A 27,497-nucleotide genomic window follows, 5' to 3' on the forward strand; every position below is an offset into this window, starting at 1 on the left:
ATGTACTCATGATTCACCCCAAACAATGTTATTTAATCTAATTAGGAAGATTTCTCTCATCTGCTCTGTTTCTGTTTTTAAACATACAAACATGGTTTGATTGCTCTGGGTTTGTTCATTAACTCAAGCAAATTTCCATTTCTTCCACAATGACAAAATGTTTTCAAAACATGTCTACCTTAGCATTTCCTAACAAATGTCTTCTAGAACACCAATTCTCTCAAACAACTAAGTATATTACAAATTTATTTTACTGCATAATCATTTACTATATGATCATATACATAATCATAAGTGATTATGCAGTAAAATAAATTTGTAATATACTTAGTTTAAATGATATCCTATTGCAAAATTTCTCATAGCACTAATATATTAATACATGGAAGTCATATCTATAAGTGGACTAAATGTGAAGCATTTTCTAAACTTTCTTGACCGAGGAACATGATTTTAGTTTAGTATAGCATTATTGTAGTCTATGCTTCGATGAACAACACTTCTAAAAAAAATAAAACCTGTTCTAGGTTATTCAACCAGGTATAATACCAGATTATATTGGGATCATTAGTTAGTGCATTATGTGACATGAGAACATAAACTTCAAGTGGTTTAGTGTACTGAAAAGTGAGCAAGGTTTTTATATAGAGGATTTCTTTTATAAAAACTGAAAAACATGTTCATTCCTTTGTTCTGCATGGCTCAGTTGGCACTATTATGAGTTGTGTAAGTCTATTGTTAAAGGGTTTGTATACTTAGGTAATACTTACCTAATTACTTTGGCATAAATGATTTTTTTAATGAAGCATGTTATTTTTCTAGTACTTATGTATTATAGTACATTGACGGATTAAACTAGAAAAGAATGATAAATATGTGACATATAATAGGTGTCAAGAATTCCACAGAGTTTCATGAAGGCTGAGGAAAATAGTGAAAAAAATTAACAAGTGCTCCTGCAAGCAGTTTACTCAATCAAAAGGTGTATTGTATATTGAATCTTCTAATTAACTTTCCTTTGAAGTGTGGTTCAGGTAGAGTAGTTCTATTTTTTTGCAGGTATTAAAAAACTGCTTATGATTTGTGATGATGAGAGAAGTGGCAATATTTGGTATGTTGAAAAAAATTTCCACTTAAAAAGTTATAAACTCGTAAGATAAACTGAAAATGGTTAGAAAAAGTATGATAGTTGTTACTCCAAAAAAATGGTTAAAAGTAATCAAAGTGAATATAAATTCCAGAATTTTAAAGTTAAAGTTCCTCAACCATTACTGACTTGTGACCTGTAAAAGCTGTTAAAATCTTATTCTTTTACTTTAAAAAACTGGAAAATGCTTTAAATGAACATCTTTCTGTGGTTTCCCAGATTGGCAAATTGAAACAGCATGTCCTCTCACACAAAACTGTCCATAAACATGATTTCTCATCCCATTTTTGAAAATACAACAGAGAAGCAAATTGTCTTTAAGTCCAACTTTAGGCATTCCACACAGAAATAAAAAAAAAATCATATTTATTCCTGTGGTTAATTCCATGTGTAAATCATTTTTTGACTTCTCCTGCTTGCTCTATTTCCCCTTGTCACTACAACTTATTTTTCAAAAAAATTGACAAGACAAATGTGATTCACAGTTTTATATGTGAATGTGCAACAGTATATGCCATCTCCCCAAATGACATACAAAGGTCATTTTAGGTATTTTGTGGTATTCTGGGTCTTAACTTCTTCCCAAGGAAATTTTATATTTTAGACTCAAAATACACATACATATATGGGCACACATATATGTACATATGCATATACATCTACATCTACATATATAATTTTCTGAAATTAGCAAATATTAAGGCAAAATACATTATATCATTTACTTATATGATATCAAGTATTACCTTTTTCTCCTAGGATAAGATATATCTATAGTAAATAGTATCAAACTACATGTAAATTATATTAGCAATAGTAAAGACTGACAAATTGAGACCTGAAATATTATTTTGCCATCTGATTAGGAGGCTTTGTATAATTTAAAGAAGGTGTAATCTCAGAGTCAGGGGCAGAAGTCTGTTTGTATAGTGGAAATGCCATTCAATTTTTTTCAAATTATATAACATTTTATTAGTATGTGGGATGACACAATCCACACACAATAGGGCAAGAAAGTGTTAACACACATTATCTTATATAGCACGTATTTTCTGCTAGAGCAGGGCTTACTTGGATATCAGATATTATGGTATAGATATGAGGTATTCCCCCAAAGTTCCTATATTATGAGGAATATTCAGAGGTGAAATGATTAAACTTTGAGAGTGTAACCTAATCACTTCATCCTAGTTAGTCTGAAGGAACTAAGTGGGTGGTTAACTGTCCACAGGTGGGCCATGGCTGGAGGAGGTGGGTCACTAGGGGTATACCTCGGGAGGGTTCAGCTCCTCTGTGGCCCATTCCCTTTCACTCTTTGTTTCCTGACAATGCCATGAGCTGAGCCCCTTTTCTTTAAGGGGCTTTTTCCCCATAATGTGCTGCTTCTCCTTGGGCCCAGAGCCAGGAAGCCATCTGTCTAAGGAGAGAGACTTCTTAAACGGTGAGGCAAACTTTCTTTCTTTTTTTTTTTTTTTTAAAGAGAGAGAGAGAGAGAGAGAGAGAGAGAGAGAATTTTTTTATTATTTATTTTTTAGTTTTCGGCGGACACAACATCTTTCTTTGTATGTGGTGCTAAGAATTGAACTTGGGCCACACGCATGCCAGGCGAGCACGCTACCGCTTGAGCCACATCCCCAGCCCTTTTTTTTTTTTTTTTTTGAGGCAAACTTTCCTTCAGTTCTTGTTGGGTACTTTGGTCACAGTGACAAAAAAAGGTAACTTAAACACAGGATTATTAGCTTCGCTAACTTTCCCATCACTTCTTTTCTTCACATAGAGTCAATAGAGAAAGGAATTTTTTTAAATGAAGATAGGGAAAAAAAAAAGCCATTTACCAAATAGGGTATTTTTATTTAGTACTGTAGCAGTCTAATGTGGTCTCAATTTAGGATGATCACATTATTTCCCTGAGTCTAATTTATTTCTTCTTTAAAGTAGGTTTGATAAGCATTCCTCTTTAATAGCAGTTTCATGGAGTTGGTTCAGGAGCAATCCAAGAATAAGAGGGTTTGCCAGTTGAATGAGTGAAGTTGGTCAAAATCAATGCACTTTCGTTTTTACCTGTTTTCTATAATAGGTCTTTACACTTCATATCATTTGAAAAAGAAATTTGTTATATTATAAAGAAACACAATATTCCCCTATACATCTTGCATCATATGCCGACAAGGCCCTGGTAGCCATTACTCTGGCCATTTCTCAGGCTTGTCTTTACAATAGGCAGCTTCAAGGGCTGAGGTAATCTCTTGCATTCTGCTTGCTACAAAAGAGGAAAAGCCTACAAACTCAGTGATCCTTGCCTGTGACTCAGACCCACTATGTGAAAAGCATCAGTTTAGACCCAGACTGTATTATCTGCATGGGACTGTGGGGCAAAGAGAATTGATACAAATATGCTGATTTTTATGCTATTTGCTATATGTTGAGTAATAAAGTTATTTTTCTCTGATCCAGGAATTTTCAGCATACTATTAGAATCTATGAAACCCTAACAGAATAATTTATTAGATGTAAGTTGGGCAAAGTTAAATCCTAGGCCAGATTAATCCTATTACTAGATGCTTTTGCCAAGATTTGCATGGGTATTGAATATATTTAAATATTAAAACTAGTCTAATAAAAATAGTAAAGTACTAATACCATAAACTAGACAAAAGAGCAAGTGGGAACCTGTAACCAGTACACACTAAAGAATTTAGAAAAGTAAACAGTTTTAATGTAAATGTATTACATGGTAAAGGTAGCACTACAGATCAGAAAAAAAAAAAAGGATAAATTATTTAGTAAATGACATGGGCCAAGCATCTGTGCATTTTGAATATATGAAATTAGACCTTCACCTAATACTCCACCAAAAAAAAGATGCACAGATAAATAAGAGAGATTCAATGTGAAAAATAAAATTACAAATACTTAAGAGAAAATACCAAAAGCTTTTATAAAGAAATGTGAAGAAGGCCCTTTAAAAAGTAGGTAATCATGGAAAATATTAAAAGATTTGCTTCCATTAGGAAAAAAAAAAACAAATTCACATGCATGGATGAAAATTTCATAAAGAAATAACAAGTGAAGGATAAGAAAACTCATTTCAAGATAGTTTTCGATAAAGGATTAAATTATCTAAAATATGATAAATAAATACATAGACTTCCTCCAACAAAAATAGCTATGGTATAAATTGGCAACATAAAAGAGGAGAAATAAAAATGATTAATAAGCTCATGATATGAATAAAACTTCAGCAATATTTACTTTCAAAATCGGCAGGAAAATGTAAATTTATGCAATAATACAATAATTACTGACTCATGAAATTGGTAAATGTGATGTACTAACAAATATAAGAAAGAACAGACATTGTTGGTAGTATTGTAATTATTATCAGTTTTTAACAAAATAATAGAAATTTTTGATAAAATTTTAAAACTCCATTTGCCTTAGCCTTATATATTCATTTCAAGGGATTTATCTTAAATTTAAAAGCATAATGTAAAATATATGAATAAACATTTGACTTCAGCTTTTTTATATAGTAACAGAAACTAGAAATACCCTCAGTTTCTTAGTTTCCAAGAAGACAATGTATGTTCAGACCGTGTGAAATTGTAGCAACTTACCTCACATAGAGTAGAGCAGAATGAAGTAAGTCAGCAAAGATTCATGTGAGAATGCCCAAAGTATACCACTTAGTGACAAAAAGAAGTCAACAGCAACCTACTTTTGAAGATTCACTTCAAAACAGATAATTTTTAAAACTACCCCAAAAAACTTTTTAAAAATCTTAGATACTTTCATGTTACTGTGTTTGTATAACCATCATAAAAATAAAGCAAAAAACAATAAAAGACATGTCTGAACAGACCACTGAAAGAAGTTTAGGGGAAAAGCAGCCATTCATTTACCTTTGGACATTTCATTCATTATTTTACTAATTATGAGGAAGAGTTTTACTTTTGTAATTCAATATGTGGAATACAGTTTTAAGTGTAAAATGGATAGCCATCAAAAAAATAAATGAATAAAATATTGAATGAATGATATATTCAATTTCAAATATTCTGTATTTCTGAGACTTCTGGTAGAACTGATCCAAAACTTAAAACTTTTCACTGATTGCCATAGGGAATTTATAAATAGACTCATGATTTCTAAGAAAACAAGACAGATCATTTGGAGGCAGAGGGGACATTGGAGAATACAGGCTGTCCTGAACTAAAGGTTGAATGGCTACAGTAGATAGAAACTAGCAAGAACTAAGATTTCATTTGCAGTGTTCACTAGGGGAGTACTGAGATCTGTCTTCTCAGGGAAACAAGCAAAAGTAACCAGTTATCTTATGTAACATAAAAGAGCTCTGAAAAAGAAAATTAGATTGCAACAAATATAAAAATATTCATATTTTCTTGTATAAAGAAATAAACATTCTACATAGAAGCAAATATACTACATGCATGTGCAACTACAAAATGAAATGATAAGAAGACAGGATGGTAATAATAGCAATATTCAAGGAATGAAAACCTTATACAACAGTAATGGATTTGAATGGACTCAGAAGCCAGAGGAAACCTTTTAGCCTTTCCACATTTTAACATATTAATTGCAACCCAAAAAGATCCATAGGACAAGGATAAAACCCAGATTCAAAGAATTTTAAAAAAATGATTTGCACAAAAGAGCAAGTGGGAACCTGTAACCAATAACGAAAACTGAGATTATAAATAAAAAACCCAATATGAAAATTTATGGCTATTTCAATATACAACTAATGAAAAATTATTAATAAGACATTTTTAAATTTGTCTCCTGCTAAGGCTTTGAAATCCATTCTGCAGTTTACAATTAAAACACATCCCGCTGAATGCCTAGGTGCACACCAATAATGCAGCTAGTCTAGAGGCTGAAGCAGGAAGGGTTTCAACTTCAAGACCAAGGCCAGCCTAGGTACTTTGTGGGAATCTCTCAAAACAAAAAAATTTTTAAAGACCTGGGGATGTATCTTAGTTGTAGAGTAATTGCCTAGCATGCATAAAGCCCTGGATTCAATCTGTGTACCAAAAAAAAAAAAAAAAAAAATCCTAACTTGAGTCACTTTTAGTACTTATAAGAACATGTGGCCAGGTACTTTTATATCAGATTATGCATCTCTAGTAAAACAGGAGCACACATGCAAAATGTGTTGTGATAAAAATTCATAAAACCACTATGGAGAACTAACATAGTATATGCAATCCCAGGAATATTCTGTGTCTAGGAATATCACCAATGGAATATTAAAACATTGGTAGGAGCAAAGATTCAACTTCTACCACCACCAATGGAACACTGAGACATTCAGACATGACCATAAGGTCATCATTTGTAAGTATTAGCATAAAAATATTTTTTACAACTTGAACAAGTATGCTTTATACTCTCACATTCACTACATATGAAGACAGGGACATCATTTCTTCATTGAGCCATATGCTGTTATCTGTCAGCACTGACCACCTGGTGAACTTATCTGGGAAGAAGATTGCACAATGAAGCTGGCTTTTACAAACATTTCAATAAGCCCTTTATAAATTCAACTGTGCAATACAGCCACTGTTATTCTAGTGGTCCCAAATGTTAGCTGAATTTAATGCACATATTTACAAATTTGTTTGTACTAAAATTCTACCAGTTACCAACTGACACAACTTATAGTTAAGACAGCACAGAACAAATAGTATTTGTCATCTAGTTCCTTAGGTTATTTAAATATAGTGTAGTAAAAAGAGCACTGACAGCCTCTGAGTTAAACCTTTGTGGCTTGAAAAGTGCACCTAGCTCTGATTTTCATTCTACTAATCTCCAAATCTGCAAACCCATCTCAGAGAGTGGTTGAGAGGAAAAAACTTTGCACAAGGCCTCTCACAATGTCAAAGGTGGCCCCATTAGAATAAAAAGAAAAGGAGCATGGCTGATAGCACTTTACCTTTTTAAACATTGTCTGCTCAATGTTTTGTCTGGATCAAGATTAGAGACATCTATTTACATTTAATGTCTAAAATAAAAAATTTCCAGGAAGCAAAGAAATACAAATCAAACAAAAGCATTTTTAGACTTCCAAATTAGCAAATGTTATTTTAAATGATATTTTTCACATTTGGAGAGGCAGTAGTGAGAAAGAAATCACATGCATGAGTGGTGGCAATGCCAACTGCTATCACAGCTCTGAAGAGAATTTGATACAGCAGGGTCCTTATCCTTGATTTAGTAACCTTAATATGAGTACACTTTCCTTGGGAAACTGTTCAAAATACAAATATTTATGTTCAAAACAGTTTAACTTGTTCATAATAATAAAACAATGACAACAAACTAAATTCCTAATAAGGAGAAAATGTTTATAATGAAACACAAATCCATAGAATACTTAATCATTTAAAATAACTTTAAGGTGTTTAATCACATGAGGAAATGTTATATGTTGATTAAGATACATAAATACCATATAGAGTATAATATGTAAAAATGCCTAGAAAAATAAGAATTATTAGGAAATTTTCTTTTTTGTTCAAATTTTATTAAACAAAAAAAATCTCAATTTTAAATCAATTGTTTGAATATTTTAACAAAATATCACTTTTAACATCAAAATTCTCCTAAATCTTAATGACTAATTTTATTTTTCAACAGACTACAGGATAAATTTTTTTATATCAGTCAAAAAGTGCCTTCAAGTGACCCTCTTTGTCATGATGCAGAAATTTTCATCTAGGATGTAGATTTCCACTATGGAATTCTTCTGAAACAATTAGTAGAACTGTCTTCTCCTAATTCACTTTTGATCATTCTTTTAGCCTTTCATTTTTAGTATGTGTGTGTGTGTGTGTGTGTGTGTGCGCGCGCGCGAGTGCGCCTGTGTGCCTGTGTTCTTAAATACTTTTCAGTATTAATTCAGTATTAATACATACTTTTGAAAGTAATAAGTTCATTAAAAGAAAGATAATATATTTTTTTTGCCAAGTTAAGAAACACAGCACATCCCCACTAAGCCACGTGCTGAGTATTTGATAGAAAATGCAGATGTTGCTATTGCCAGAGAGCAAAGATCTGAAGGGACTCAGTCACACCACTGGGTCTTAATCAGCCCAAAAGACTCATTTGTTGCCTAGTGACAAATATATGCCAGCTATTTCTACATCGTTTAAGCCAGGCACAATTATCTTGCTAAGAAGCAAAATTATGATTCTAAGACTTCCTGAAACATGAGAAACATATTTCATTTTATTTTCATAATCAAAAGTTACTTTAAAAAGAGAATGGCAAAAACAATAAAATAAATACCCCAAGTTATTTTGGCTCCTTCAAGCATTTTAACTGTTTAATGAATGATTAAAATTCACTTAAAATAGGTAAATTAATTGCCATCATGGGCTGTTTTTCTCACTATGCTTTCAGATTTTGCAAGACTCGCCCTTTCAAAAAGCCCTACTGTGACTTTTAAAACTCCTTCTAAGACAAAACATTCCCTGAGTTGGCAGAAATTGAAGCCTAAAAGAACTGTCTCATGCTATCAAAGGTTAACAGATTTATATTACCATTTATATAAACTGAGCATCAAGCAGTTAAGCAGTATAGCTTAGGCTAAAGTCTGGCCTGCAGGCAGCTCTTGGTACTTAGGAGCAAGGCGAGATGTTGGCACCAGGACTAGAAAACATCCTTAGAGGCAGGTGAGTTGGATTAATGGGTGAGGGAAGAGGGACATTGTCTACAGCTCCCCAAACCACAGCAAAGGATAAGGAGTCTTTTCACCACCAGAGGAAGAGACAACAAAAGGGGATGAGGTGCAAGATGCCACAAGCAAGGAATGACTTCCTGCCTCATGACTAGTCTAAGAGAAGTAGAGGCTAGGATATAATCAAACATAGCAGAAAATAAACAGAAATCACCAAATCCTTTCTTGAGAAATACCATTTCTACTTCAGTCATAAAAGTCTGAGTAGTTTCAGGCTGTTCTCTCTGAAACTAACATGAAAGTACAGTAATCAGCCCTGCAGAAAATAATGGATCTCATTAAAAATATCACAATTAGAAAGTATAAAACAAAATATGAATCAAGAAGAAAGTGCTTCCCTAACTCCTAAGTGAGATAAATAAAAGGTATTTCAGCATGAACACTAGAATCATAGCACAAATTAAACCTATAAATGATGTTTAGATTTTGTCTATATATCACATGCATGTGTATATGTACATATGTGTATATATTTATATGTAAACGTACACATATGAACACACACACATGCACATTGTACCATTCTTTTTTAAAAATATTTTTTAGTTGTAGATGAACACAATATCTTTATTATTTATTTTTTTAATGTGGTGTTGAGGATCAAACCCAGTGCCTCACACATTGGAGGCAAGCACTCTACCACTGAGCTACAGCCCCTGCCCCCACATTGTGTCATTCTTTTCTTTTTTTTTTTTTTAGGGGCTAAATTCTTTTTTTTTTTTAATTTTTTTTCATCTTTCATACATTTGATTCATGTGAGTTATGCTTTTCCATTTTTACCCCAAATACAAATTGCAGAATCACATCAGTTACACATTCACAATGTTTACATAATGCCATATTAGTGACTGTTGTATTCTGCTGTCTTTCCTATCCCCTACTATCCCCCCTCCACGGAACAACAGATGAGGTGTCATTCTTTTCAATTAACCTCTTCTGCTGTTCTTCCAAAGTCGTTTAGGGTGGTAATAATATAAAGGCAACCAACCTCGATTCACTCCCATGATGCCAGATCAGCCAGTGGACTCTACTAGAAGCTAGAGCTCAGGCCTTGAGCTAACTAAAAACTTCATGTAGATTAGCACATTCAAGGTGAGCAAGGAACACTCTTTGGTTACATAAAATATCCTTCCCTCCTGAAATATAATCTTCCAAACTCAAAGAATTGACTGCAGAGCAGAATTTGAACAGTGATAGATATATATTCCACTGACCACTGAATTTTCTAAACACTTGAGAAAATTTTTATTTTGAAATTATTCAAACTTGATTTTCCACACATCCTCATTAATTTCTGTATCATTCAAAAAATCTCATACCCAAATTACCACCTCCAGTGTATAATTTACCAACACACAGAAAATCAAAGATTTCCCTAGAAGACTCATTGATTCTCTAGCTAGAGGGCTCTCACTTCATTCTTCCAAACATTGACAGAATTCTAAGCATCACGATGATTCCCAACATGCCCTTGTGCATATGCATATGTATACACAGGCATGATGTGTAAATTATAAGTTATAGACCTCCCCTTACATGGCACATGTTTTTTAAAAGTGTTCAAATATTTAAAAATATGTATATAGTTTTGTTTTCAGTGGTACAGTTTGATTAGAACTATTTTACTTAACTGCATTGTATAGATAGCATAAAGTTCCTCATTAAAGGGTACACTTTTTTAAGCGTTTAGAATAAACGCAGTTGTATTGAGGAAAAAAATCAAAAATGAAATTTTCCTCATCATGAACATACAACCAAAAGCTATTCTTCTAAAATATAAAAGAAATTTAATGTTGATTTTTGTTTTGTTTTCATATTGAATCCCAAATGCTGTATGTAATAATTATAGTTGTTACCACTCATAACATTATAACATGCTAACAGAAACTAAAATCTACTTTTAAAATGGATCTTAGTTAACATTATTCATCATAGCTGAAGAGAAAAATCTGTTTTAGCCTGCAGTGAAAATGCTTTCATATGGTGTTAACTAGGTCAAACCATACTAATGTGTTTTAAAATAACAAAATAAAAATTTTCTATGGTTTGTTCCAAAAATAATTATTTAATGCACACACACCCCCCAAAAAAGACAACTTAAAGCTTTTTTTTTTTTTCTATAAGATGCTAGTCTATTTGGTCTTACCATTCCAATGAGTTACAAGATCAAATACAGTGGAGTAAAATGGTCCTTAAGTATTTTTGACTTGACGAAAGCAATGAATGATTATTTTAAATTCACTCTCAAAATGCTTATTAAAATATTGCTGTTACTTACTAACACCAGAATGATGATTTAACCCCTGAGATTCCAAAAATCACATATTCTGACAGCCTTAATGTGCTATTAATGCCTATAGACTCTTTCTTTTATAAATACAACATTAGGCAGAGATGCACCATCTGTTTTTTGGTCATAGACATTGCAGAAAAAGTATTCTTGACATCCCATAAAACATATCTTCACATTAGTCACTGAAATCCATCCATCTTTTCCTTTCCACAGTTCTTAGTAAAGTACTCTAGGTGCTGCCAGATAATATCTCAAACAGAATCATAAAAAGCCTAGATATAATTGAGCCACTACTTTCTACTTGGTAACATTATTAATTTACACCAGATTTTTAAAATAACAGATTTCGTATCATTGTGGGTTCTGCGACCAACTTTTTTTTTTTTAAATATATTAAAGGGAGTAGAAGGTTAGAGAAATGAGAATGATATATTACAACTCTTATTTGCAGTTTCCATATAAAAACTCAATAGTCCTCCTAAGATACAGGTTTTGGATTCATGAAGGATGGGGATCATTGTTATTTTAATATCAACTTATTCCATTTTCTTACTTGAAGTGTATTAACCCATAAAAGTCCTAATAATTGGGAATCTTAGTAAATTAAGCAAGGAATAATTAAAACTTCTAATGTATCAATATCGATTTTCTCCACTAGAAACATTTTTTGCTCATAAATTTGCCCCCCAAATAAACTGTGCATTCATACGTCTTATATACACATTGCTTACCTCAGTCAAGTGGGGTGTCGGGTTAAATCCACAGAGATTACACACTTGATTCTTGCATTCAGTGCAAGTGTTGAAATTAGGAGGATCCTGAGAACCTATGTTGAGTTCAGTTTTACAGAGAGGGCAGGCTGGTTTGGGTTTGGTGGTTTTCTCCAACTTGTCTGGAAGGACAGACTTTTGGGACTCAGCTGTTGAAGGTTTGCTATCCTTAACAGGTGGGGGCTTCTTGTCTGTTTCTGTTCTTCTGGTTGTTGGAGCCTGTTCAGCTTTAGGCTCTAATTTTTCAGCTCCTGGAGCTTTCGTTTCCTTTTTCACAGGTATGGCCTTTTCAGGTGCAGGTGGTGCCTGGCCTGCAGGTTTGGGTGGCCCCTTAGAAGCTGGGGGATGGGGTGGGGGAGCGGCTTGTTTCGTTGGGGCTGTGGGCCCTCCTTGTGGCTGAGGTCCAGTCTGACCAGCTGTGGAAATTAAATTTGATGCCTGGCTGAAGATGGATGCTCCAAACCCAAAGAGTTTCCCAGTCACAGTTTCCTGAGGAGTTGTGGGCTGTGATCGTGGCGCATCAGTAATACTGCCCAGGTTCAGACTGAAGCGTCTCGACTGCTCCTGAGGTTTGGGGGGCTGTGGAGATGCGGGAGCAGTTTGGCCAGTGGAAGGTTTTGGGCCAGGGGGTGTCGGTGACCCTTTTGGCACAGGCTTGGCATCTGGTTTAGGGCTCGTTTTGGTTGGCGCTCTCTTAGGCTCTTCTTTCTTTTGAGCTGGATCCACTCGTTTTTGATCTTTGCTTTCTGAACTAGGCCCAGGATGTGAAATTATTTTTGAATCTGATGCAGGTCGAGGCATGACTTTAGAATCAAATGGGGTGACTTTTTCTCCTGCTGGTGGAAAGCTCTGAGAGGGTTTGGCAGAGTCTGTTTTCACTGGAGGGGCTGTGCTCTCTGGAGCCTGAGCCTGTATTTGGGAGCTCCCAGCATCAGGTTTCCTGGCTGTTCCTTCTGCTGAAGACTGAATGTCTGCAGGTGGCTTTATGGTCTTGGGTTGCTTTGATTTCTCCTCAGCTGTGGAGGCTTTAACCTGCTCAGCTGTAGGAACAGAAGGGTCTTTGGGAAGGACTGGCTTGGAGAAGGGTTCCTCCACAGGCGGCTGCTTAGCTGGGGCTGCAGGGGGGCCCTGAAGGGTTGGTTGTTTCACTAGTGGGGGCTTTTTCGACTCCAGGGCCTTTGCTGTATCCGGTTTGGGTGGTGCATCCTTCTTTGGGGAACTCTGCGGTGGCAATGGGGTTGATTTGCTCACTGCTGTAGGAGCAACAGCGGCAGTCTTCTGTTTGGGCTGGGGTGATGATGGAATTGGAGCCAGTTCGCCTCCTAGAGCCCTTTGCATCTGACAGTTTAAACAGAGCCACTCTTTAACCTAAAAATAATACAAAATAATGGTCACTGAGATAATAACACTGTGAAAATTAAATTTAAAAAAAATATGTTGTTACCATTTCAAACTATGTCTTTCATTATTCAAAATATAAAATATACGCCACCTTATTTAACTAATTTATATAAAATGTTAAATTATATGAAAACATAATTAATAAATTCAGAGACCAAAGAACAATGTTTTAAAGAAAATAAAAAGTAAAAATTGACATGTTTGATTTTGTTCCAGTGTTAATTCTGTTATTCTGATTTATTCAAATTCTGATTACTCCCAGAAATAGAAAACCATATTAAACTCCTTTAGTCAGTTATGATATATGTTTTCTCTATTTATGGCTCATAAATGGTTTTTAGTTATACAACTCAGAGTAGGCTAGTCAGAGTCTGAAAGCATTGCTAGTTTCTTAAATTAGCAGAGCATTAGAGTATTACCTCCCTGATCAAGTTAACATACTTAAATATGAGAAAACAAAAATTGTTAACCGTGCTAGGTTACAAAGAATATTCCCTCCAAAGAAAATAAATTTAAAAATTGGCATCCCCTCAAATTATCATAAATAGCCTTATTTATTTAAAAAATTCTCTTATAAATTTTATGAGTATACCTTAAAAAGCAATATTAAAAAAGTAATGTATACATTTGACTAGCAATATGTGCAAATGTGAGAGAGAACAAGAGGAGAGAAGGTGAATATGTGGGATATATTCACATATAATATGTGTATATATATTATATATAACATATATAATAATAACATATATAACTCTTCTTTTCACGTTGCATCAACTATGAAAAGATGTTGAATTTAATGCCATAAATTAGAAGGTAATTTAAAAGTACCCATATTTAATGATTTTTATTTTTTCAAACTATGTTTGCTTATCACAGAATATTTTAAATATCTCCAAAATAATTTAGAACATCAACTTCTACCACAATCCAATCCTCTCAACCCAAAGTAATCAATATATATAATTGGAAACGCAAGTTCTTTGTACAGAATGGCGAAAAATATAAATATATGGAGGTCATTTTCCCATAGCACAAACTATTTAGTTGGAAAACAAAATATTCTTTATTTTCAAGCAGCTAATTTTGAAAAGAAATAGTATCATATCTGAACTTGAAAGTTCCTTTAAACTTATGTGTCAAAATAACAAGGTTTATTTTGTCATCTCATGAAAAATACACTTATGAATAGAGGAGGTTAAAACAAATTTTCAACTGAAACTAACATATTTCATTTCTTTTTAAAAACAAAATCAAAAAGTAAAATTATGATGTTTGTTAAATGTGGGTGGGAAGTATTGGGTGTTCATTAAGTTTGTTTTCACTATAGGTGCCAAGCACTTGTGTACTCATTATATTTTTTATCTTCCCATATGTTTGAAGCATCTCAAAAAATAACTTTTTATATATATAGCTATAAATATTTGAACTTCCAAAACAAGCAGTTGCTACTCCAGCAAGTACCAAGACAAAAGGCAGGCTAAAATGTAAGAAAACTTTCACTCCATTGTATCCCTTCTTGAGGAATGAAATACCTCTATAAATATTCATCTACCCACTCATTCACGCTCTCTGTTATTGCTGTCAATTCTGCTATTCTGCTAAGATGTTTTCTCATTTGTTTTCTTTCATATAGCCTTATATGATCACCTCATACTCATGGAGGCAAAAAAAGTAAAGTATAACTTAAAAACAATTCTTTATAAGTATGATAACTTTTTTCTATTAAATATCTATTATATGAAATGTATATCCACATTAACCAGTTTAAATGATACACTTCTAGGGTTAGTAACTTTCATTATCATTATTTGCTTATTTCCTTTTTAACAAGTGTCATGACCAAAGCAAATGTGAAATTTAATTAATATTTATTCCATTAGTCAAATATTCATTAAGTACTTTCTATAAAGAACATGTCACTGAATAAAGAACCCCAAATCCCTGTCCTGGTGGAAGCTATGTTACAATAAACAGTTGGATTAGACACAAGTTAATTGCCGAACACAATTTCAATTTTACATACGTATAGTAAGTATCTGATAACATTGTGATAATTCCTTCTTTATTTCCTGCTAATGTTTTCCCACCCCAACCCCTCCAGATAATTTCTTTGGATGCATTTGGCCTTATCAGTGAACTCTAAGCTCCTTGTCAACATGACGAGTGAAGCTTCATGCACAACCTGTCCTTAGGCTCTAACTTCATCTTTGGTCAAGTGCAAAATTAGAAAAGCACCATGATATATATAGTATACGATATATATCAACATTGGGAAGTGCCTTATATACAATACTTATTTCTAAATAAAATGATTTGTGTTAGTTTATAAGTGCACATAAATATATCTCCATAAAAATGGAAAGAGAAAAGTTAGAAAAAGGGAGAAGGGAAACATGAGGCCCCTGTCCCTTTGCTGAAAATTCAGCTTTCCTCTTAACAAACCCTTTTCAAGAACAGAGCTCATTGTCCTACTCAGGGGCCCTCAACCACTGAGCCACATCCCCAGCCCTATTTTGTATTTTATTTAAAGACAGGGTCTCACTGAGTTGCTTAGCTCCTGGATAAGTTGCTGAGGCTGACTTTGAACTTGTGATCCTCCTGTTTCAATCTCCTGAGCTGCTGGGATTACAGGCGTGACCACAGCAACTGACTCTTTTATCCTTTTAATGACCATTTTTTTTAACTTTGATAAGCACATAAAAGATATTCGATTCATGTTTTCTGTCACTGTTAGGATACAGATTGAAATGATTGTCTATAGCTGTCACAATATGAAAGTTTTTTATCCTCTTAGGATGTTTTAGAAAAAAGCCTCCATTTTAATTCTACTAGGCAAATCTGGTGAATATAGAAATGATTTTTATCTCATTACTTTACAATCTTTCTACTAAAAACACCAGCATTTCCAATATCCTAATTGAAAAACAGGAAAAGAGAAAAGGGGAAAAAAAAGGGTCTTCCTACACATTGAGCAAATAAAAAAATCCACAACCAGCCCCAACATTAACGTTGTGAACAGCCTTCCACTCTACTATTAGGTAGGTCTGCCACAAGGCACTCAGGGAGAACACCAGTAGGAATAGCGCCACCACCCTGTCACTCATGTTAGAAACCTTGTCATAGTTTTCCCACATTCTCAATTATTCCCCAAGTGGATCTCCATTGCTTATGAAAAGAAATTCCCCATTCATTCTCTCACATTTCCAAAGTTACTATCCTTCATTTGACCCTTATTACAAATTTCTCAAATATTTTACACTTCCATGAAAAAAAAAAAACATTTTAAATAAACAACAGAAGAGGTTGACTCTAACCACTTCCCCTAAACTTCAATGCCTCTCTGCTACCTATGAAATAAAGACAATTTTTATTAGAAATTCAAAATATATAATTTCATTAGTGTTGTTATGCTAGAATTTACACAACTCTACTACTTGCAGGTCTATACCCCATCCTTCAGCATGATTGAGTCTTCATTTTATAATAGCCATGAATGAGGACCTTATTTTAGTCCTTATCATTTCCTCTACATGCCACACAAGTCAGATGATCTTGGAGGCCAAGACTCATTCCAACAAGTCAGTTCACAAAGATTATGTTCATAAGCAACTTCCCTGATCCCCTGTCACAAGTATCACCGCCCCCTAACACTACAATAATCATCCACTTTGATAAACCATGAGACAAATGTGATAATTAATACCAGTAGAGCCTACAACTGTATCAGTGTATCCTGGAGGACTCTTTCCCTCAATATGCAATCATTAAATGAAATTACCTAACTATTGGGGTGTCAAGCCTAAACTATTGCTCAATTCTACATTGTATATGACAAACAAGGAGAAACAGTCATCTTTTGCTTTTCCTAACCATGGCCTTTCAGAAGGTGTATAAATGAAATTCAAGTTATTGAAACAATTATTTAATGAGCTACTCTAACTCGGTTCTATGAAAAGGATCAAAAGAAATGCATAATATTTTTCATTCATTTAGTTTTCCAGCTTGATATGCTGTATAATGGGGAGAACAAAGTGATCAGAAAGCATGCCTGCTCATCCTTAGATCATTGTATATTTTTTAGATACTTTTTTAGTTGTAGATGGACACAATATATCTTATTTATTTTTATGTGGTGCTGAGTATTGAACCCAGAGCCTCACACATGGTAGGCAAGCACTCTACCACTGAGCCACAACCCCTGGCCAGATCGCTGTATATTTTCAATATATTTGCATTTAATTATTCTAATATACTTCCTTGATAATTGCAATGCACAGGGTTACTTTTTGTTGAGCATATATCTATATTGGTGCTGGAAAATACAGGCTAAAGCCTTTGCTGGATAATTATAAATGCCTTAGATCTTTCAAGATTTACAACTTGAAAGTTTAATGTGAACATTACATACAGAATTTCAACTAAGGGTGCCACTTTCAAAAAATGTCTCAAAACTATGATTGCCAAAAAATTATATTATGATTTTTATGAGTGTCTTCAGTAATAATTGAAGGTAATTAACTTGATACATCTAAGTAATGAATTAACTCAGTAGATTTTGGGAGCTCAGAATTAAAGTATATTCCTGCTCAGCATTACTAATTTGTTTAGCTTTGAAACTGAATGATAGTCTCTCAAAACAACAATGAAAAACTTCTACTTCCAACAAATACAAATTTGTTGGAATTTGCATAAGATTTACAATGAAATTTCTACTCAATTACAAAGCATATGTATTTGTAATAATGGAACATAGAAAGATAATGTTAGGAATTTATATTTTCTGGTGATAATTCATATTAGTTGTTTAATAAACTGTCTTAAACAACGATCTTATACTGTAGATAGACAGTAATACCTGTTGGGTTCTTCTTGACTCTTCACAAGTAAAGTTTTCTGCAACTATAACATCTGAATTGACCATTTGCCATGGAAGCAGTGTTCTCATCCTCTCACCTGAACAATGATTCTCAGCCAACTATGGTCTTCTCTCTTATTTACCTAAAAGTTACTCATCCTTTACAATCCACAGTGAATTACCTCCTTTACCACTTACTCTTTCTCCATTAATGAAGATCTACCACTTCTTAACTATTACTATTATAGTCTGAAATGGATTTTAGATTCTATACATGGTGGTTTAAAGTACTTTCCAATTATTTCCCCTTCTCTCATTTTAGACTTTAAAAAGGAGTGACACCTGACATAATTTTCCTATGTACATATATGAAAATATATCATGTTCATCCACAAGAATGGGATCCCAACTAGAATAAGATATATTCTATACTTTTATAATTATATTAAATGCATTCTACTGTCATGGATAACTAAAAAGAACCAATACACTGTAAAAAAAAATGGAGTGATGAGTTTTCAGGCTCACTATTAGCTTCTGTATTGGATACCAATTAAATTTTGGATTTCATTTAATGCTGAACTAGACAAAAGGATTTTTTCCTATTTCTGATCAAATTGTCTTAAAATACTTATTGAAAGCCTTATATTATGTTAAATGCCACAGAAAGATAACCAGACAAATAGAGTAAAAAAATCAGCCTTATAAAAAATAATTCAAGCTAAGGTTTGGTGACAGATTATGCTTTCTGCTACTCAAAGATTGCCCAAAACACACGACCTCCCCTACAGAGGCTGTTACTCCCAACAGCAGTTTGGCTGCAGATGGCTCACTGTAGTTATCATCTTTAGCTTTGCATATTAATACATAATTTATTTTGGTTAAAAAATAGACACTAGCATTCGTCAGATTTTAATAAGATGCTCAGCAACTTGGAAAAGAAATTTCATTTAAAATATCCAAAAGTTAGATGGATATTTCCTCTCTGAAACTGTGAATTACAATTTTCAGCTGCATAATTCAGCAATCATAAACAAAGCTTGTGATATGCAAACTAAATATGCACTTTTTACATACACCATAACAATGTTCATCAATTGCTAGCAATAGCATTTGTAAATCCTAACAAATAGGATAGAATATAGAAGAATGTTTTTAATGTTTGTCAGGGTAACCCAAAACAAAGAAAACTGACACTTTTGCTAAAGCACAATTTATAAAATAATTACAGCACATAGACATAAAAGTATATCTATATTCTATTACAGTTACACAAAGAAAAGAGGATGACAAATTAGTAAACTGAGCTTACCTACATTATACATTAAAACTTTTAGACTGCCTCACATATGGATATTTCAAACTGTAGTATTTCAATGGATTAACACGCACCTTAGGCTATCATACCGTTTTGCAGCCTGTGATCTAGTGGATCCAATTAGATAATGTTTGCATGATTATTTGAGTAGCTTATTAAATTTTCCTTTTATGATTTTATTTAAAGACAAAAAATGATTACATTACTGAAATGAAGCAAAGGTCTCATGAATTTAATATAAAATGAAATATGTCAGATGTTCCATGGAATTAAGCCAATTTATTGTGTGTTGACTTGGAAAAAAAAGGAAGTACATTTTTGAAAATATATGAAATTCTTAAAATATATTATTGCTTGGGTAAAAGGAATTTTAACCTTTTCTAACTTGTTGTGAATGAAAGTCCCTTATTTCTTGTAAACTGCTCAAATTTAACATAGTTTCGTGAATCTTTAAGGAAAATCTGATTTCAAAATGATGCTTAATTTACATTATTTTGTATTTTCCCCAATCCTATTTATATTTTTCATTATAGTTTATTTTCTTCTGGTCTTTTTAAAATCCTTCCTCTGTCTGTAAGTAAAAAAAAAAAATATGAAGATCTGTACATTAAAATTTTTTTAATAGGTACAATTATAGAATTCCTAAATCACATGTTCACATAATGAAAACTGCCACTTAATTTATTTTCTTTTACATAAATAGAAATCTGTTGTTGAAAGTATACAGTTGAAAACTGTGATAAAAATATCATATTTCTATGAATTGCTTTGCATTTAATAAAATTTTTATTAGAAAAATAAGAAAAAAAAGATCATTTGCTGTTTTACATCAGGTAAGACCAGATCTCATCAATATATACCTTATTACATTCCACTTTAGAAACAGGATTGTTCCCTTGTAGATTGCTAAATTATTGGCTCTCCTTCTAAGCTATGATTTCTGCTCTTAACAGTAAACCAAGTTATTACCTTCACAATATCTATTATCAAATTCTAACAAAATGGCTGGCTCAGAAGACTTTGAATTCTTATCTTCCTATTCTGCATACTTATTTTTAAAATGAATGCCTCATTAAAGGAGTATTAAATGACAAAATGCAGATATATTGCTTAGTAGTGTTTGAAATGCACAGTATTCAAACTTACTCTCATCTCTGTGACAAAGAACCAGTCTGCTTTTATTCTGAAGAAAAAGGCAAGAAACTTTGCAGTGAAGTTGTTGCTATGTAACTAGCATTATTTTCAAGTGAACTTATAGCAATACCAGCAAGAATGTAGTTACGAGAAGGGCAGAACTAGCCCTGGAACCAAGATCACCTGATGCCTTACTGATGCCTATAATATGGTAATTTCTTTTAGGAAAATTATTATATACCCTAATAGATTATTTGTATATTTGTCTTCAGTGCAATAAACAATAAGTGAGTTAATTTATCCCTGTGTTAAGCTTACTGATCCAAAAGATGATTTTGTTAACAGTGTATAGCTGCTTTCACAGAACATCTGTTATTACCAAGCTATGTAAATCATCATACAACTTCTAATAATACACAACAACAAGCTTACTATAAAAGTCAGTTCTTCAAAAAGATATCTGAGGCTGTAGACACACCTGTAATCCCAGCAGCTCAGGAGGCTGAGGCGGGAGGATCATGAGTTCAAAGCCAGCCTCAGCAAAAGTGAAGCCCTAAGCAACTCAGTGGCACCCTGTCTCTAACAAAATACAAAACAGGGCTGGGGGTGTGGCTCAGTGATCGAGTGCCCCTGAGTTGAGTCCCTGGTACCAAAAAATTAAAAATAAAAAAAAATATATCTGAAACACCTAGTGATTTAAAAGCTGGAAGTAAAAACAGTCTTTAGTTTTAATGACTAAAGTATGAGTACAACATGAGGTACACACAAACATTCAGGAAATAGCCACATAACAAGTAAAATGTTTCTAGAGGACCATATCAAAGATTTGACCAAAACCAATATGGTATATGTAAACATATATTTTTAAATATTTGGGTCATTCTATTCCTTTAACGTCATTAGAAAATATTTTGAATAAGGGTAAATTCATTTTGTTATAATTAGGATATTCTTGTTTTAACAGTATGAACAGTGATACTCTTATTATACATAATCATAGGCATTATCAGAATATTTTAAAAAGAACTAGATACGATCCTTTGTCTTCCAAAAACCTTATGCTTAGAATTATGGTGCTTTATTTCCCTTAATTGGCTTCACATAAACATGGTGCCAGTTAAAGTATATGCAACTTTGACAAAGAATGATGAAGAAAATGATTAAACAGTATCACAGACATAAGACAAATTTTCATTGTTAAATCAAGCCAAAAATTCTTAAAATTTCACCAAGAACAATGTTGCTATAATTTTGTTATAGCAACATATATATGATATATGCCCGCCCCAAAGGCTCATGTGTTAAGATCTTGGTCCCCAGTATGGAACTACTGGGAGGAGGTAGACTCTTTAAAAAGTGGGATCTAGTGGGAGGCCTTGTGGTCACTGGAGACATGCCCTTCAAGGGAGTAGTGGAGCCCCGCTTCTTCTTCTTTTTGTTTCCTAACCATGAGGTGAATGTTTTTTATCCACCACATGCTTCTTCCATGATGCACACTGTGTTAGCACACACTCAAAACAACAGGGCCAAGAACCAAGGACTAAAACCTCCAAAACTTTGAGCCAAACTAAAATGAATTCCAATTAATTCTAAAATTATAGCTAACAATCTAAAAAACAAGCATTTAAATCCTTTATCCATTCCTTCCATCATATACTTGGTTAAACAATCATTTGAACATTCAGAACTTTTAGATTACATAAGAGTTGATTTTAATTATAACATGAATTCACAAGTTGAAAAAATGCAAAAATGTATGTCATTAAATGTCTTCATCTCTAACACCGAGGCTTGAATTTCAGGATCAATCAGTATTAAATTTTGCTTGTAGTTATTTGTTGCGGTTGCCATTATAACTTTAAATAATGCTTTGATTTTTACTTTTGATCTATAAATTTAAAATGTTACATATCTACAGCTTGCATGAATTTTTTTCAAGCTAATTTTTTTTCAAAAGACAATACTATCATCTATTTTTAGGAATAGAAATAGCTCTCTATGAAATAAGATGAGCTCTTATTTATAAATATTTCAAAGGCATTGCATTGAAGACAAAGATGCAATCAATTTATTAGAAGTTTATAATAATTTTCCTCTCATAAAATAACCAGTTCCCTACCTGTAAAGGAGGCAGGAATGAATATAAAATCTCAGAATTATATACATTCCCAGGTGCATTCCTTCTCTTTCCTATTTACTGCCCTCACCCCTTGACCCTCAGCCTCCATTAGGACTATATGCATCAATTATACATTTACTCACCATTCAAAATTTTTGAATCTCAAGTCATCCATCAACTCCAAGACTAATCTCCAAATGACAGAGTGAGGGAACCCCACAACTAATCCCCATCCCTCTTTTGCTACATAAGATAACCCTGCTGTACTTCAGTTTTCTTCCTAACACTACCATCTGTCACACCATATGTTTTACTGATTTGTGACCTCACTAGAAAATCCACTCCATGAGGAAAATATTTTTGTGTATTTTGTTTATTCTTATATCCCCATAGTCTAGAACATGCCAAAAATATAGGGGATGTTAAGTAGTTGAATAAACAACAATAGATGTTGTTTAGCTGTATAATCTAGGAAATTTCTGAGTCATTAATGAGGTACACTTTTATCCTCAACCAGCCCATTGATATTTTCATATGATAATTATCAATGAAATATCCATTTAAATCTTTGTGAGGAATAATAAGAATTCTTAAGTTATTTTTCCTGAATGAACTCTTATGAGGTTGGGTTTATATGTTTTTTCCCTAGTAGTTCATTTCTAGCATTCATATGGTATTAATGTCAAATGTCTAGTTAGGCTCTTAACCCACTAATTTATAGTATCACCATTAGTATGAGTAATTGACAGAATTTGTTCGTATAGACAGTTTTATTTTCCTGTTATTACTCTCTTTTGAGGGCAAGTAGGATGGTGGTCAAATAAGTAAGGCCAACTTTGCTCTGAAGGTAAAAGATTTAGTGCAGTTGACTCATGGTTGAGATTATTTCTTTTCTCTACAACACATTATTGTGAGAAAGGAGCATTATCTCCACTCCTACTCTTCTTTCAAAAGCTTCTAGTTTTCTTAAGAGGGTACTTCTTAGGCAACTCTCTTCTTCATTTAGAGAACATTCTCTAGTGGTACAGAGGGATAAATAAAGTGTCTATCACACCATATGTCTTATTTATTTCTGCCCTTTACTACAATGGATGCTCTTCCCACTGAATGTAGGAAAGAATCTAGGTATCCTCCTTGTTCCTCCTACAATTTTAAAATCTATTCTTTGATTACTACCCACAAGCCACTATTACTTTTTTATATTTGTTGACTTCAAGTTTAGGGCCTTTCTCAGGTTCCTTCAGAAAGCTACTGTACAATGTATGGTTTTCTCAGCCTTTTGTCAACTCCTTCCCTTTGCCAGGAATCCCTCGATATACCAAAGGATATTACTGGTACTCTTTCATCTTTTCAGGAACTATTATGCTATCAATATTTTAAAAGTGGGACTTCTAGAAAGAGTAGATGGATATTTGAGTGCTTAGTCCTCCTTTTATAAAGGAACTGTGTGGCAGTCTGCTTTGAATTTGAGGTGAGAAAAAAATAAAAAATCTGTGCTAAAAACAGCAAGGAATTTGAAAAAGAGCCCATTATCTAACAAATATTTTATTCTATCTATCCTCTTTCCTAAAACTTCTTTCAGTCATCCCACCATGAGAAATACTTTACTGGTTTGCTTTTTCCACAGGTACCAGACTCCTGATATTTAGCATAGCTCTTCTCTTTTCTTACCAGCTCTTTTTAAACAAATCCTTACTCCCAGGGCCCCTGCAGGCCCATTCTGTTTCTCACTAGAACCAGAAGCATCAACACTATCCACCTAAAAGAAGTGGCCAGTGAAGCCATTTTACCCAACTGGAGATTTTCAGTCATTGTTTGTTCTGTCATTTTAGTAAATAATGAAAGTTTTTATGCACATCTATATATGTAAGTCTAGGGATATTTTTTTTTCTCCTGAAAGGTGGCCATATTTTTTTGAAAAGAAAATATATAGTTTCAGCAGAAAAAAACTAATTAATATATCATGACCTAATAAAACAGGGGGGTACCTAAATTCACTTTCATCATTAACATTTGCTTCATTATCAACATTATGAAAAGTGACAATTCATTTTCATACATTTTAAAATTTGAAAAAGTTTAAAGAATTACCAAACATTAGGCACAAGCCTTTCCATCTGGCCCTAAATCTATCTTGCCTAAGATTATACACCAAAAAGATAAAACAAATCTATACAAACAACAATAAAAATGCTTTTGTCACTGACTAGAAAGTAAATGTTCAGTTTCTGTGTCAGAAACCAAGGCCAAAGAGAGGAAATATATTGTACTGATTAATTCTATTAATGGATCAGGAAGAAGAGCTACAGCCATAAACTCCTTTTGGCCTCATAAGTCTAGGCTTGGAGCCAATAGATTCTTAAGGTTTATTTGGAATAGCACACATCTTCATAGCCTCCAAGGAGGGCAGTTAATTTACAGGCCATCCTCACACATTGGTGACTGGATTGTCTAAGATGTCTTTGTGAGTAGGAGAAAGGTTGGCAAATTATAATTAAAGAAGTAAACATGCCCCTAAATCTTGTGGCTGAGTGTAGCTACCTCTCAAGTCCTTCCTCCCCAGAGGTTTTAGTAATTTAAGTCAGTATAGTCACAAGTAAATATAGTCACAATTCTGATGTGTGGGTTAAAAAAAAATCAGAGAAATTCTTCTAGTGTTTCCAATACAAAAGACCAGTATTCTATTTTACTCACTGAACACAAAAGTCATATATTGAGTTACTTACATGTAAAGGTCAAACTGGAAAACAACATTCATGTAAACTGAAGTACCAAAGAATGTTCAACATCTGTTCCTATTTTGCATGGCAGAACTGTTTAATGAATGTGAATATTTGAGGCCAGCTTGAAATATGCATGGAGATGTACTTTTTCATGGATACGTATAACAGTTTAGAAACAGTGGTCATCCCCAAAATCCCATCTACTTTATCTCATGGAACAGAAGCCTTCAGCCTCTACCCAGCCCTAACTTCCCAACTCTGACCTCCAGATAATTCAGGAGGTTAAGAAGCTGGCCATGTGGTGAAAAGATTAGGTAGGATACCTTTCTAGAATTCAGAATTAGAACTATGATTATATTTTTTCCTTATGGGGAAAAGAAATGAAAATTAAAACAAAATATTATTATTAATATTATTGATCAAATTTTTTAGATTGCTACCTCAGAATCCAACTTCTGATATTATATCTATATAGAAAATAATGTGCAATGTACAAGTAAACTTTAAAAGTCAAATCTATTTAAGATGTTAATATTATCTATTCTGCAATGTATTACAAGTTTAAAATCACACTGTATACTTAAAAAATACTTTCTCACACAAATTTTCAGTTAATCCTTCTAACAACCCAATGTGTTTGACAGAGAATGTGTTATTATTTTTATATTTTAATGGTTCCACTATAATAGAAAGTGTAAATGACCTGTCTAAGCCCATTCAGTCAATAAGGAATGTCTTCCTTCATTTAGCTAATGAGGACCTCTGCCTTCCTCAGCTTCACATTTCCTACTCCTTCCATACCCATCCATGTGTGTTCAAATTTCTATTATTCTTCACATTCCAGTTCAAGTACTTCTGCTTTGATAACAGAGCTCCAAATTCCCTTCTTCCTTTGTCCTAAGTACTTTCTGTCTCTTCCCACAGGAATAAACAGATTTGGAATTAGATGCTTTGAATTATTCTTGGTAATTTACTATCTGAGGAGCCTCATAACTAAAGCAATCATAGCAAGCATCTGAACACCAGTTTCCTCACTAGTGTAATAGAAAAAATAGAATATATGCCCATGGAAATATTTGGAAGTTTAATTTTGATAAGAGAAATAAGAATTATGTGAAATGTAAAGCCCTATATAAAGTTACTATCCTTCCTCCCTCTCTCTCTCTCTCTCTCTCTTTCTCTCTCTCTCTCTCTCTCTCTCTCTCTCACTCACACACACACACACACACACACACACACACACACAATTTCATTTCCCCTATTTCTACTTTAGGAAAGAGCCCATTATCTAACAAATATTTTATTCTGTCAAAGTACTCAATGGTGCTTCACAACTTGGCATTTGATACAAATTTGGAAAATAATCAAATGCATGACTACATTAATCAAAGTATGTTTCAGAAAACAGACATCTATCACTACTGCTGAGTATAAAAATCAAAAAATATGACTTCAATCCATCTCCAAACTCACTGCCCATTTTCTCCCCATCATCCAGCTAACTTGGATTTATTCCTGATTTCCAACATACATCTTCCACTTTTCTGTTTCCAGATCTTGACCTAAGTCATTACCCTTTGTCATGTTCTCTATCTATTAAGAGTACTGACTCTAACACTTAGCTCAAATACCACTTGCTCCATGAAGATTTCCTTGATCTTATCCACTAGAAATGGAATAAATTTCTACTCTTAAATCCATATTTGTTCATATCCCTCACAGTTCTTCACATCTGTACACACAATATAATTCCTTGTGCATACATTTATATAGTTTCTAATTGAGTATATTTTAATCATGTAAAGATCAGCATTCGTGTTTTAGTATATGTATGTCCCACCAAACATGTAGCAGAATGTACATTTAGTACATATTCAAATACTATCTGTCTTCCAACTAATAGCTATACAAATAACGTGGTTTAAATTCCCAACTTCACATATTTATCTTATAAATTGCCACTCAAATA

The 27,497-nt window shown here is 33.3% G+C and overlaps 1 protein-coding gene across 2 annotated transcripts in view; it reads right to left on the bottom strand.

Moving 5' to 3' along the window:
• Nucleotides 1–27,497, bottom strand: part of Pclo (piccolo presynaptic cytomatrix protein) — a 403,000-nt gene that overhangs the window by 367,675 nt on the left and 7,828 nt on the right. For both annotated transcript variants that reach the window (XM_076862544.2, XM_076862539.2), the window contains one exon: nt 11,940–13,346. In XM_076862544.2, coding sequence (XP_076718659.2) covers nt 11,940–13,346 — 1,407 coding nt within the window. The remainder of the gene's footprint in view (nt 1–11,939; nt 13,347–27,497) is intronic.

The sequence above is a fragment of the Callospermophilus lateralis genome, chromosome 1 (assembly GCF_048772815.1).
Source record: "Callospermophilus lateralis isolate mCalLat2 chromosome 1, mCalLat2.hap1, whole genome shotgun sequence".
Lineage (NCBI taxonomy): Eukaryota > Metazoa > Chordata > Mammalia > Rodentia > Sciuridae > Callospermophilus > Callospermophilus lateralis.